This window comes from Aplysia californica, unplaced genomic scaffold (genome assembly GCF_000002075.1).
Source record: "Aplysia californica isolate F4 #8 unplaced genomic scaffold, AplCal3.0 scaffold00227, whole genome shotgun sequence".
In the NCBI taxonomy this organism is placed as follows: Eukaryota; Metazoa; Mollusca; class Gastropoda; order Aplysiida; family Aplysiidae; genus Aplysia; species Aplysia californica.
The window spans coordinates 216,525-231,278 of NW_004797497.1; the positions used below are offsets into that span (position 1 = coordinate 216,525).

The 14,754-nt window shown below is 40.5% G+C and overlaps 1 protein-coding gene across 1 annotated transcript; it reads left to right on the forward strand.

Annotated features, from left to right (window-relative positions):
- Positions 1-611: 611 nt before the first annotated feature.
- Positions 612-13,907, forward strand: LOC101848527 (serine/arginine repetitive matrix protein 2; the record flags this gene model as incomplete). Its single annotated transcript, XM_005099829.3, is given in 8 exon segments — positions 612-683; positions 1,297-4,329; positions 4,927-5,094; positions 6,455-7,473; positions 7,984-8,256; positions 9,314-9,391; positions 11,748-11,848; positions 12,697-13,907. Coding segments are annotated over 7 exon segments (4,728 nt in total), but the record flags the coding sequence as incomplete, so codon positions are not given.
- Positions 13,908-14,754: the final 847 nt, after the last annotated feature.

The window sequence follows — 14,754 nt, forward strand, 5'->3', positions numbered from 1 at the left end:
GTGAGTGAGTGTGTGCGAGCGCTTGTGTGTGTGCGTGTGTGCGTGTATGTGCCTGTGTATGTATGTGTGTGTGTGTGTGTGTGTGTGTGTGTGTGTTTGTGTGTGTGTGTATCACCCACTTTCTTCATTTGCTACTTTTCTTTTCACTGCCTCCCACACGACTAACGGTAAGACAGACCTCAGGCATGCACCTAAACTGAAGTTATGAATTATGTATGTGAACGACTTCTTGTAACAAACATTACAACGTTCGTATTCCTGTAGATAGAACGGACTTCCCATTCACTTCTCAACATGTTTTAGATGGCTTACCCACTTTACTTTTAAAAAAAGAAATGAAATTGGGATGCATGGGAAATATTCTTTAATTATTCGTATAGGACCCAGAGAAAGCACCCTCCACCCCCCAAAAAAAAATTAGAAAGAAAGAAAAAGAAAAGAAAAGAAAAGAAAAGAAAAAAAACCCCCCCCCCCCCCCCACACACACACACATACACAAACTCACCGAAAAAAAGCTCAATTTATACTTTGAGCTCATTTTTAGAATGAATACATGTATTATGGTCGTTGAATGCTTACCAAATATTATGCTGTACACTTTGTTTGATCAGATCTCCAATTCCGAGAGACACTCAAGGAGGGAAATGCTCAGCACAGAGGGAAAGGCCGCCGCGATGGCAAAGGTAAAGACGATTTGTTATGAAAAACCCGGTGAAAGTAATTAAGACCTAGTGCAATCTTGTGCTTTTGAAACTGGATGCTGAAAAGCTGTAGCTTTGGTGGTAAACAGTGCATGACGGATGATCATGAATGTAACCGTATCATTGTAATTTAAAAGGAAAACTAACTTAAATAACGAAGAGAAACAGACGTTAGACTGAGTGATATCAGGGCATGGGACGCTTATGTTCTGTAAAGATGCAACGTTGCATAGTGAAATCAAGTATTGGATGAGCCAAGGAGTTAGAAACTCCATAATATACTTGGTGTTAGAGACTATGCTGGTGACAGAACCAGGTGGGTTTGATTTGAAGTACATAATAATCTTTTGTGCCATGTAATTCAACATGATCTTTGAAAAAATTCTATTTGCAAAGGCGCTTGATAGCTGACAATTTCTGAATTGTTTCATATTTCTTTTAGACGCATTTTTTAAAAATTGGGCATTTTTATATACCTGTAGTTACAAAATCTAGGTTTGTTTTTTAATTAGAAACTCATAGTATAGAACTTAAAACCTCGAGTTTACTTGCATATATCCATTTTCAGTCACAGCGTAATCATACATATTTTCAGATACACTTTTTCGAGAAGAGAGCACGGTCACTCTCCAACGACTCCCAGAGATCTAAATCTGCCGATTCTGCCAGCGGGGTTGGAGATAAGAGAAGACAGTCATCCCCCTCCTACGGAGGGCGGTCGAGCTCCGCGAACTCTGACGCCAAACAAGCCCGTAACCGCAGCCGAAGCTTGTACGAGCAAGTTACTGGGGATGGGAATGAGACTTCTGATTGGTCTTCCACTGGATCGTTGTTTTCTGGCCGAGAGAAATCTTCTCCTAAACTCAGCGACTCGCCTATGCATGGATCACAAGGAGATGAACTTTTAACTCAGACAATCAGTGAAAGAGTACAAGAACATTTGCCAGAATTTTCCTCCGATAACGACAGGGATGCAGAAAAGGAAATGGAATCTCAGATGATAAGCGAGAAAGAGACAGACACTCTGTCAGACTTTTCGAGTGGTTCTCTAGTGAGGGATAAACCTCCACCTCATGATCAAACTTCTCTCGTACAAATCCCACAACAGAAGCCGCTCAGCCAGCACAGAAATCAAGAACATGTGTTGCAAATCCAATCTCCAAGTAGAAATGGGGCCAGCTCTGTTGGAGACAGTGCTGCTTCCATTAATGTATCTTCGGAAAGTAGCAATAGAGAAAATCAGAGCTTTGGAAATGGTAGCAGAGGTAGAGACAGCCCCAAAGGATCCAATGGTGTACCTGATGGTTACAGAGGGCATTCTTCACCTACACACAGCTCCCGAAGCGTGGAACAAAGTGGGGTTACTAATGGGGCAGGTAGAAGTTCACCAAGTGGGGACCATTCTCTGCAAAGAACCTCGGACGAAAATAGATCGATACACGCACCAAGAGAAGAAAGCTTAAGGATAAGGATCAAGAGACCAAAAGACTACATCCGCCAGTGGGAGGATACCATGGATAGACTCTCAGGTACGCCCCCTGCCAGTGATGTTTCTCCTCGTACTCCGCTTATAAGCAAATATGCCAGATCAAAATCATTTGAGTCAGGGGGATCGCCGGTAACCTTACGGGCTAGCCAAGCTAGGGAGTACTCATCGGCCCTAAGAAGTAGGTCAAACGAACTGGCACCAAAAATCACAGTAACGTCAGATGCCCATGGCCGTAGGGCACGAGCTCAAGAAGTTTTGAATAAAAGTACTAGGTCATCCACATCCGTTACTTCCACTTCAGTTGGCTCAACGCTAGTCAGCCCGGCTTCCACAGTGAGCTCTGAGAACCAAAGCCTTCAGTCCATTTTGGAAAGACTGCCTGAACACATGCGGCAGCAGGCAAAGAACGCTTCAAAATTCCTGATGCACAGCAGCGGCCCTGAAGTTATAGCTCTCATAGATGCCATTAAAGATGCTCGAGAAAGCACAGGCACGAGAAGACCTAGAAATGGTGTTGCATCTGAAGAAGAAGGTGAAGGCACTACATTGAAGAGAGTTCATCAGAGTGAGGCAAGTCCTTCAACAGCGAGGGTTCGATTTCAACCTGCTGGCACAACAAGGTCTCAAGAGATGAGAGGGTTGGCGTCTGAAAGCGTGAGACCTTCAGCTTTGAGGTCTTCCACTACTTCCCCGGTGCCTTCTAGAGTTGGCTCCTTAACCTCCCCCCAGAGGCGAGCCATAAGCTCCTCTGGTGTTTCCGGTAATGGTGACGGCGAAAGAGGCTCTGATCGGATGCTGTCAATCTCTCCTAGGGATAGGTCAAGGTCCCTTTCCCCAACAGCATTAGGCTCAGACAGCAGGAGTTCAACTTTAAACCCAAAGAGTCCAAGAGGGACAGCCCTGAGTGATGGGGAGTCCACCTCTCCGTCTCGTGCCATGAGGGAAGAGTTGCTACTAAAGAATTTAGGACTGAATACTAGGGTTGTAGAAGACGAGAGACCCTCTTCACGACTGAAAGCTTTATCAGCCTCTCCTAGACTCAATGATACCGATTCCCCTGGAAGAATGTATACGTCTTCCCCACGAAAACCGCAAACAGCATACCCAGAAGTGACACGACTCGAGCTTGGATTGGACTCCGACAGGAGCTACGTCAGTCACACGGAAGATGGCAGCGAGTCTCCACCTCCTGTCAGAAGGGGTGGGGCTGGCAGAGTGCCCCGGAGAGAAGCGTGGGAGCAGCAGAGGAAAAGGAAGGAAGAGGCGACTCTGGCAGCAACGTTCACGAGCAGTAAATCCGACTCAGTCGCTCAAAGCAAATTTATCGAGGTGTTATGCAAGGAAATTGAAGTGCTCAAGCAGAAAGTGGAAATGATGGAGGAAGAGGAATTTAAACGAAGCAGAAGCCGATCTGGTGCTTCGCCAAGAGTCAGCGGAAAGTTTAGACTAAATGATTCCATACGAAATGAAAATAATGAAATGATTTTGGCCCCTCGAGTTGCTTTATCAGTGAGCCCTAGAGCCGACCGGAGCATATCATGCCCTCTCCTACAGACAAGTAGTCGATCGGCTTTGCTCAGATCTCCTAGGGCTGCTAGCAGTGTCACTCGTGCCGACAGCACAAGTGTTAAACGACCCATGGCGTCATATTCATCTGCAACACACAGTAGGTCCTCTAGTATCCCGGGCTCTGCTGGCAATATCACTCACACCCGAGCCGAAAGTCCACAAAGACAGGGAGGGATACGTCTTGGATACACCAGCCCTGCCCGAAGCGTTACTCCTGAGATCTGGGGCAACGACCTCACAACTGCAAGTGGGTTGGATCCAGAGAAGCAAGAAAATTGGAAGCTCCTCATTTCAAGCCGGAATCTCAGCGAAGCGGAGGTGATCGAGCTGAAGCAGGCATTAGCATGTGCAGTTGTCGAACACGATATCCTGACAGCTAAACTAAATAATGCTCGTCATGAGATTCATGACAAACTGCGACATACTAACGAAGTGCTGGACGACTGTCGTCACCATCTAGCCAAGTCGCAAGCTGAGAATATGGAACTGAGAACAAAATTGGAACAGGAGCGCCAGAGAAGCGAAGGATTTGAGAACAGGATAAAAGAGATGGAGAGCAACATGTCTGAGGTATGTTGTAGGATATGAAGCCGTATCCATTTAGTTTTTTTCGTGCTGTTACTGTATTTAAAGTGAGTCACGTAACGAAACAAACTGCTTTGCCTGCTTGTTTTTTGCAAGCAATGCACCGGTGGTGATATAATTGATATTTGGTTTAACCATTCCATAATATGAACTCGAAAAATATTTCTAATAGTGCCATAAGCAGTTCATCCATGCAAGAACGTGAATTCCTGTAGAAGTAGGTATCGTCTTTTTGCATCTGTTTGTTGTCATCTCAAGATAGTCTTAAGTTCTCTCTGAATTAGTTTATATTTGGTTATCAAAATAACTATACATGCATGTGTCAAACGTCTTAGCAAATTAAAGTGCAGGATCTTTCCAAAATCTATTCTTAACGTTCCACCTCTGCAGAGGGACGGGGGGGGGGGGGGGGGGAAGGGGAAAGGGGATGGGCGGGAGGGGAGTCTGCTTTTCTAAGTTTTTCGTAAGGGTATAAGAAAATGCTAGACGGCAATGATAAACTATGCGTTGAAAACAAAAACTCGAAAACCTTTTTGTTTACGAGAGCTGCCTAAGATATCTGTGTTTTTCCCTTGGCTCCAGATTAGAGCAGACAATCAGACATTGGAGGATGAGCTCAGTCAGACGTCTAGTATGTTGGACAAGTCAGTACACGAGACCAAGCCAGGAGTGGATGCTCTGAAGGCAGAGAACACGACTCTTATCAGCCGACTGGCTCATGTGGAGAACGAAAACGACTCTTTAGTTGAGGTAAGTAAGTTTATACCCAGTGCACACTGACAATGGAATTCAGTCAAATTGAATAGAACCCAGCCAGGGGGGGGGGGGGGCGCAAAGGTACCACTTTAGCACAATTTGGTCTAATCCTCCAAAATCAAACAGGGTCGTTTTTTGAGGATTTGATCAAATTGGGCCAACATGACAGCGTTTGCCCCTCCATGAAGGACAAATCTGGCTGGCCCTGACTGTACTAAATAAATCAAATAAATCAAACTGGCAGTGTGTACTGAGGATAAGAGATAGCTCAAATAATTCTTGTAAAAGTAAGATCACTTTTACACATGAAGCTATTTTTTCAACGATGTGAGCAAATTTCAAATCTAATTGGTTTAAACATAATGGATTCAGAGCTTTGGGTAATGTTTAAAAGGGTTTCCCTGCGTTGTCTTGGGTTTGGCAAGATAATTATTTAAACTGAAATCGTAAGAACAGAAATAGAAACCGCTTGTCACAAATCTACCCAAGACTAATAGGGTGGCTAGTACATGGTTCTGCTGTCTTGTACCAATACTTACTGTCTTTCGTTTTGGCTCAGTTAGTCTGTATCAGTCTGTTGTGAATCCTATAAGCCATGAAGGTCCTGTTACAAACTGCTGAATAAACCTGTTTGCAGTTTGCAGGTAATAATTACTCTTATTAATAGGAGTTTCAATAGAAATTCGTCTAATTTCACAACACGTCGGTCCCTTGGGTCACTTACCAACAAAAACATTATTTTTCTCCAAACTTCGAACTTTGTTCCAGACTTTTCAATCGTGTGATTGCAAGCTATTTGCCAGAGCAATAGGAGCACACCGTGAGCTCAACGCAGTACTATGAAACTGATGGCCTTAGTTCGAATAACCAACTGGGCGTTTTCACCGAGAGCGGTTTTTAGGAGTTTTAAGCTTTCGCCTACTTGGCTCTGCCTTGTCAGAGGTGGGTGCTAAATTCGGAGGTCCCACCTCCTAAATAACTTAACAGTGTTGACAGGGGTGTCAGACCTGTACAGTGACAGTGAAATGACGTTCGATTCTTATGTTTATTCTATGTGGATTCCGAACATTTTTGTAAATGTAAATGACTCTAACAGTTCAGCTCCCCCATCGACATAGTTTAGAACATTAAGGAGGTGGAGTGTTTCTTTCTAGCCTGTCAGGGATAACGTTGGATAAGTGGGATACAGAATCCCGACAGAAAGACGGAGATTCTCGATAAAGTAAGCTGCCGTATGTGGGAATTGGATTCATGCCTTTTTTTTATGCGAAGTAATATTAGACACGTGAGTGATTATATGTAGCGAATAGTTTTTACCACATAATAGACACCATTTCTCTTAATACTTTTACAGCAAGTGCAAAACTTAAAGCGAACGCAAGCCAAGACAATGAACACGGTGGATGAGCTTCGCGATTGCTTGCACAAAGTGAGGAGGGAGCGCCAAGAATTGTTTGATGAGTTGAGTGTCATCCAACAGAGGGAGCAGTCGTCAAGAGTTCGTGACATTCTCAACAGCTATCAGGAGAAGGGCGCCAGGGATGAACGTGAGCATGAGAGAAATATCCGAGAACGCCAGTCACGCTCTCTATCCACGAGTTACAGTGTGAGAGATTCCAGTGTGTTCAGCGACCTGGACGACACAGCAGTGCGCTCTACACACCCTGTCCATGACACTTCCTTCTCGTCTTACTCACCACGCCAGGTGACTCCGAGGCGCTCATCTAGTCAACAGCGATACCTTGCCTATGATGACCTCTCTCCGTCAAGTTATCGGGAAATTTACCCACACAGAAAGAGCTATCAGCCCCGAAGCCGTAGTGTAAGTCCAAGAGCCAGGAAGATGTATTCACCTACTTGCTATCTGTCAACCTCCAATTTAGATGATTCAGTAGTAGATCAAACCCTACAGGAAATAGAGCAGGACATGGCAAGAGACAGACAAGCATTTCTCCGCAACAACACTCCTCTTGCCAGAAGACGACTCAAGCTGTCCTCGTATCCGTCCGATGAGGACCTCCAAATCGGCTCTCGGAGTAGATCAAGTTACGGCCAGGGAAGAGGATCGTCCCACCAAGCTTCTCCCGACAGAGGGGGTAGTGGCTGTGAGTCAGACGTCGCTCACCGTTCACGAAGTTTGTCTTACGGGAAGGACCTGGTCGGAAAGAGCACACATTCGGCCCGAGAGAGTGACTACCTGTTGCCCCATTCATTTGCCTCTAGTGATGATGCCTGGCGTAAACGTAGTTCCAGTTCAAGCCCTTCGAGGTTCTCCCCGAGGCCCGGTATTTTAAAATCAAGAGAGCCGTTGAGGAGTCGTAGTCCTTCAAGCTCAAGACTTGGTGTTGGAGACTATGCTGGTGACAGAACCAGGTGGGTTTGATTTGATGTAGACGCATCATGGAGCCTATTTTATAGAAAACACACACATGCAAAACCTCTTTCAAATTGTAATATGATTGCACGACACAGCAATATTTTGAGGAAAACGAACATTTAATTACAGAGCAGAACTGTTTGGGTGCACTACTGGAGAAAATATAGCCTTCCCCAATAAACCTCACTTATATAAACCATGTTTCTTATGCCAGTTACGTCTTTATGTTTTTTATATTCATTGCAAGATAAGATTTTTTCATCCAGATGTCTATTGTTGCAATTTAAAGAAAAGTTTTCCCGTTTCCTCTTCTCTAGCTTTATAAATATCAGGTTTTTATGTTTATGCAATTGTAATTAACAGAGAAAATAGAAGTAATTATAATTTTGTACCAAATGATATCTCTTTTTTGAACTCGTGGCATATAATACCGAGTTACATTGTGTCCTTGTCGAGTACAATTTCTGAGATAATTCCTGACTCCAGTCTTCCTGGCTCTCGTTCAGCATCCTCTCGACTCTTGGCTCAGTCACACCGGAGCGCAGCCGCAGTCCTGTGTACTTTCCCAGAGAAAGTCATTCCCCTCCCACTCGACTCTCTCCCGACCACACCAAGGAGAAGGCGTCTACCCCAGTAGCCAGACGTCCAATGCACCAAAAGAGCGGGGCAGGAGCCATTGCAAGAAACCTCCAGAAAGAATTTGACAAGGAAGACAAGATTCTGAATGCCTTATCAAAGTCAACAGTCTTTCAGAATAAGTCGTGGTTTGAAATGCAAAGGTAAGACCTGTTCACACAGTTTGCACAATATAATTAAAAATAAAATCTTTTGCATGACTTCATTATACGTGCATACCCATTAGCCATATAGAGTGCATGTGTACGCTTGAAACACAAATGTGACTACTTATATACCAGTTTGAATGTGCGACTAAAATGATAAAATCTAGAAAAGTGAACTGATTTGTATAACACCAACTCTTATGAAGTTGAAATTTTTTCGTTACTGAACCAAAAGGCAAAGCTGGGAAATATGAAGTTAGTTCTCTTTCGAAAGAAATATTTAAAAAATCTAAATTGATTACATTTCAATTATTCTTTTCTGAATGACTTGCAATCATTGAATCTTTTTGCAAATTATTCTTTTGGGCAGTAACCTTTAACAGTACAACATTATTTCAATGCTGATGTTGTGTTTTCAGAATTATTGCAGTGTTTGTTAAGCGACTCAGGTATTATGCAATCACTCTCTAGACTCCAAATGCTTGGAATTCTTTCTTGACACTTTGATTTCTGTTTGCTGTATGTCAAGTTTGAGTTTCCTCCTGAGTTTGATGTTATGACCGTCATTAAATATGATTTTATTTCATCTTTCTCAATGTCTCTATAAATGACAAATATAACCTGAGGCATTCTTGGTACAACAGAGACTGGATTTCCATTACCTTTGAGCGTTTGTTTTTTTTAACGCCTGTTGCCTTTTTGGTTTTACTACACTGTCTCATCTTTGCTAGGCTTATGTTTTCTGTTTAGTTTTAACCAACGTTTCTAATAAATATTTAAGTTTTATTTTTACCTCTCTCACTTTTCAGAGATATGTAATTGAGTTAATTATAAAAGTCAATAAATTGACTTTGTTATTACCCATTCCAAGCTACAATTAAAGAACAAATAAATACAACAAAACTCATTCCGCAACTTAAACGCACCTTTAAAGTTACCTCACAGGCAAAAAGAACGTTTTTTTACATGGTGTTGGGAGTTTTGTTTTGACTTATTCCCCGTTGCTTTTGTTTTCGTTTTCATTCTTAATCCACCCATTTTACACCGAACACAGTGATTCAGATGGTGATGACACTGGCATAAACTCTAGCATGAGCAGTCGCTCTAGCATTGAGCGGACGGGCACTGCAAGGTAATGTGCACCATAGCACGCTTTCTCAGTAGCAATAGTCACTTGCTTGCAACTTGGACTCTGGTCTCAGAAAGTACTATTTCAGATACCTTGTTTTCAACAATGCATTATAACCAAGTGTTTTGAATTTTGAGTAGTTTTTACTTCTGTTATGTATTGTACATTCAGTGCTCACAGTAATACAAATGTAATAATTAAGGAAAGCAATAATATTAGTTTTATTTTTTATCTGTTGTTCTGAAACGTCTTCGTGCATGATAAGGAAAGCTTTAGTTCGCTGAATATGCTCCCATTTGAAATGTCTCTTGAGAGACTAAGATGGCAAACTGTAATGGTCAGGTTGGACAAGAGCGTAACTTGAAGTTGGGGGAGGCCTAAGGCAGAAAGAATCTTCATTACTTTTTTTTTCTTGTATGCACTTAATCAAAAGCAACAGATTTATAAATAGACCACCACATCTTGCATCACAGACATAAATCCATGTAGATTATTTTCGTTGTGGTCTTTTCTTTACATTACTTTAAACACATTTTTTGTCTTCAATGTTAGACCCTTCACACCTTCCACCCGTCCCCTCCCCTTGCCCTTTCCTTTTCCCTTTGCGATCTCATTGTATTTTGATATTTCTGTCTTCTTACTTTTCTGATAGCATCTTTACTTTATACTGTTACAGTGATTTAGACTCTGTACATTACGTGTGACTCGCACATTATCTTTAGAGATATTGTTGATGAAGGTGTACTCAGCCGTTACTATAGCATTACAGAAGAAAATGCATAGTGAAAACAGGGTATCGTTAAGATTGATGGTTTATTTTCTACAGTCAATTTAAGTCTTTGAACACGAATTCGGTGATGAATCCATTCAATGGTCCTCTATTTACATTGTAATACTTTCTTTGATTATAACTAATTCGTATTAAGAGTGCAAAATAAAAAGTATGTTTCTTTCTTTCAAAACGTTAATCTAATAAGTCAGAAGTTTTATGAAACGTGAGCACGATTTTATTTTCTAACGGCAGACTATGTCCATTATAATTTTATGTTTATTAACCATTAACCAAATTGCCGTGTTCTTCTGCTAACCTTAACAGTGATGAGCTTTTTTTTTTGTTTCGTAACAAAATCTACTTTAAGATAGTACGTCACATATAAATATTATGAGACAAGTCATCCATACATTCTCTGTTGCGACACGGAAATCCCCATTCCACTCAAAAGATGTGATTCATAATACTGTTTTACCATTCTTTTAGCTCTCTTTAGCATCTGAACGCTTTGAAATCTCATTTATTTACTATTCTGCCTTTGCCGACTTCAGTTAGGTAGTTATTACTGGCGTCTTAGGTGTAGTGAATAGGATGTTAGTATTTACTTACAAGAAGATGTGAGGTCTACTCCAGTCTATAGACTATCTTTCTATCTGCACAGGTTTGTCCCCCGACAAGCATAGTCGAAGCACCCGCCCTTCTAAATGCTCTATATTACGTTCTAGGTTTACATTACATTACATTTTGGACGGTAGTTTGACCTGAAGGTCCGAGGCGCAAGATCCAGGGCAGAGTAGGACTCACCCCCCCCCCCCCCAACCATACGTTCTGTCCCTACTGAAAAATGTCCTTTCAGTCTTGTTCTCGTACGGTGAATGGTGCGCACAGCCTTCAACATGGCTTTCTTTGTTTCTTAAAGGGTTTTAACATCATCAAGAAACTTTGACTTCTTATTCTGTTACAGAAGATGTGGACACAATAGCTGACAAATGTGGAGATAACATGTAAAAATGCCCCATCTATTATGAGAACTCTTAATCCTGCATATAGGATTTGTGAACGAACAAACGTTCTTCAGAATAAGAAATAGATCAACGACCCTGTTCAAAGGGCGTCCTGATAGACCCTTCAGACTCAGAAGTAGCTGCCCACATTGAAAAAAAAAAATGCGTTGTTGACATCAGCGCTTTGTGGAGTTGTATTTTACAGGCGAGACAATATTTATCTAAAGTACATGTATTTTGTGTTCTCTTGCTCTGCGCCTACTGGACAAGATGAGGTGGGATTCAAATGAATCGGAACACCCAAGAGACTAACACGGGTTGTGTTGATCAATAGGTTAACTCTAAGTTGGTAAGACAAATGTGCTAGAAGTGTAAGCCAAACATTTCGTTATGCTGTTTAAACTTTGCTTACTCCAACATAATGTTAAAATCACCATTTCTACGAGTTAAGATAAGAGTTCGTTAATTTTCAGTTAACTGCTAAGATCTTAGCTGAAACGATTTGGTAAGATGCACAAATCCAGTACACGGGTTGAAAACTCTCATCTGTTTTTTCTTCCTTTTTCCGCTGTTTTGTCCACAGGAAGAAAACGCCATTGCTTACCGAACAACAGCGGAGATATGCAGATGAACTAATAGAAAAATATACTGGAAACACACCTTTGTAACAGCTGCAATGAATCTGTAAGTTTACTTAGGCTAATCATACGAAGGAAAAATTGATTACGATTCGTCTGAAAAAAAGATATTAAGACTTTGACATTACTTCTGAAAACTATAGATGTTACAATATATGCAACTATACATTTCATTACATTGCATCAGGTGCCATCTTTTAAAGCTTCCATTTGATAACTATGTAGTCTGTATTGTTCATACTTTTCATTGACTTAAATTTACCCCTTTGTTCCAACCTTATCTCAGTGATGTTGTGGAGCATTCCCATTTGAAATGTGACCGCGCTGGATCTGATACTGTCATGCTGGCAAATTGTGACTCCAGATTTGTTAATGTTTTACTTAGCATAACATGCGTACGGTCTAGAATTTGTCTTTTTTTTGCACTGCTCTAGGAAACAAGTACTTTAACTTTGAAAACAATGTAATATATGACAAAAATTATTTTATGAATAATTACAATATGATATGAAATGCCGGTTTTGCTTTCATGATGTTGCCTATTTGTTTAAGTTTGGGCAAGATGGGACTCAACACGATTTGTTTTACCTTTTTATGAGGCAAGAATTAATTATTGTTTCCTAGGGTTTTACTTCAATGGCCAAGTTTGTACTATAATTTTGTAACCTTCTTTCCTGCTTGTGACTTCTCCTTTACTCTTGTAGTAGCGTTTTTAACATTGTTACATATTTTGAGATGGGAATACCGACATGAACGGGGCAGCTATGCTTTCTACTACGTTTTTGGGATATTTACCAAAGTATGGCTAATATGTCTTTGTTTGTCACCAATTTTTCGTTTCACAATTAAGAAACGAATCTATTATAGTATTAACACGTCTTCTGTGATCCTCAGATACACACCTTCACCTGACCAGTATTGTTTAAAACTGCGGCTGTTTTGCAGACATTTCATGGCCTCACAAGGACCTAGAGAGGCGGCGATTATAGACGGATATTATGATCGTGTGGCGTTTGGTGATTAGTGACAAAGGAAAATTAGCATTCAGATTTCAAAGCTTTACATTTTACATTTAGCCTCATCCATATTCTTCTTGCCTTGGATTTTATAGTGCACTTACGTATCAATGATTTGTGCGTGGTCTCAGATGTGATTCATATTTTGCTTGTCGTTAACTTGAGCCTTGCATTCCAGTAACAACTATCTGTGATTTTATGAGCTTCAAATCTGAAAAAACGAGGAACGTGTTAAATTGCAATGTGATTTTAGAGATTGATATGGTGTACAGTTTAATTCTTTGGTGAATTTAGTGTTTGCATCGTTGTCATATTATGGTTTCCAGTATTTTTTAACGTTGTTAAAGCTAGGTACTAGGTATTTTTGTTTTGAGTAATTTTCAACGATTTCATCATTATTATATATTTTGTGTGTCCTCGCTGCATAGGTTGCAAGATCTCAGCTCGAAAGCATACGTGCCTTTCTTTATCTGGAACTTATTTTTTCAGCTCAGGCCGTTCGTGGTTTGTTCTTTTTCTTTCATAGTTGATTGTTGCATCTGTTTAATAAATATACTATGTAAAAGAGGAAAGACATTATTTGTCATAAAATGTAAATAATTTAGATTGTATTTTATTTCTCAGTCGAATGCCTGTTGAAGAAGTATAACAGGAATGTATATAGCACAGGGGAATGTTCATGCTTGAAACGTTGACTGTACATATATTCGTCAACAGGTGTTATGACTAGTAAGCCTTTCCAGAAACCTTTATTCTGTCGCTTTTTCATGACGAAGATAGAAGTGGCGGTAGGAATTATTATCGTTTTGGATTTTTCAAATTTTTTAAAAGAAGTAATTGCAGTTTAAAACGAAACTGTTGAGAATACTTGGTTGTATATTCTTCACTATGAAGTTAGTACACTCGTCAGCCACAGCTGTAGAAAAGCGAACTGCGTGTTTTGATATCTAACTTATCTCTTGTAACTGCCGGCGTTAGTTTGGACTGAACACGTCTAAATCTTTAGGGGAAGAGCATGTGTTCGATTTTGCATGCGTTGTGTGCTCGTACTGGATGTGAATATGTTTTGTGTGTTGTTTAAAAAAAAAATGAAATCGAAAAGTTTTATGAATAACGATGAGTGTACGTGTTGTGCACTGCAAAATAATTTCCCTCTTTAAAATAACAGTCTTTTTTACTTTCATGGGAGAGATGATATTTCTTGCACCTAGTTTTCATCAGGTGAACTTGCAACCACTGTGAAAGATCACATTATTCTTTATGTTCAGTCAAGTCCTAGTCCTAGTGTTTACAAATCTCTCTCTCAGCGGAATGTTGTGTAATGGTAATACTCTCCACCATTGCATATTGAAAGACTTTTGTTTGGTTCCTATGTGCAGAACTTTATTCTATCAATAAATATATGTCCTTCCTCTGGAATGCTGTACTCGTTTATCCAAGGGTGGCCCTGACAGACGGGGTGAAAGCAGCCCGCCTCCTTAATGTTGTAACATGTGTCAAAGTGAAGCAACAACATCTAGAACCATTTGAATCAGCTAGGTCATAGTAATTTATACATTTTTCTTCGTGCCCTGTGGGTTTTCAATGTTTATGTCAGTGTAGTTTGATTAAGAACCGTACATAATTATTTACCTTGCTTTATTATCTAAAGTAGACGTAGTCAATGCCAATGAGCTCACAGTATTATTATGCACTTTGTTTATATGTGTAACAAGTCAAGATATATGATACATTTTTGTGATTTTATCAATCTATTTGTATAGAGTTGCCAGTGCATTTTTACACGGCAATCTCTTACAGGAAATTAAAATATCTGTGATATTTTTTTGTGGATTTCTGCCCCATACTCTTACCAAAGTGGTATGGAATATTTTTAGATACAAGGAATGTTGTTTAATTGATTTTTCATGTTTTGCTTGTTTCTGTCATGTTCATG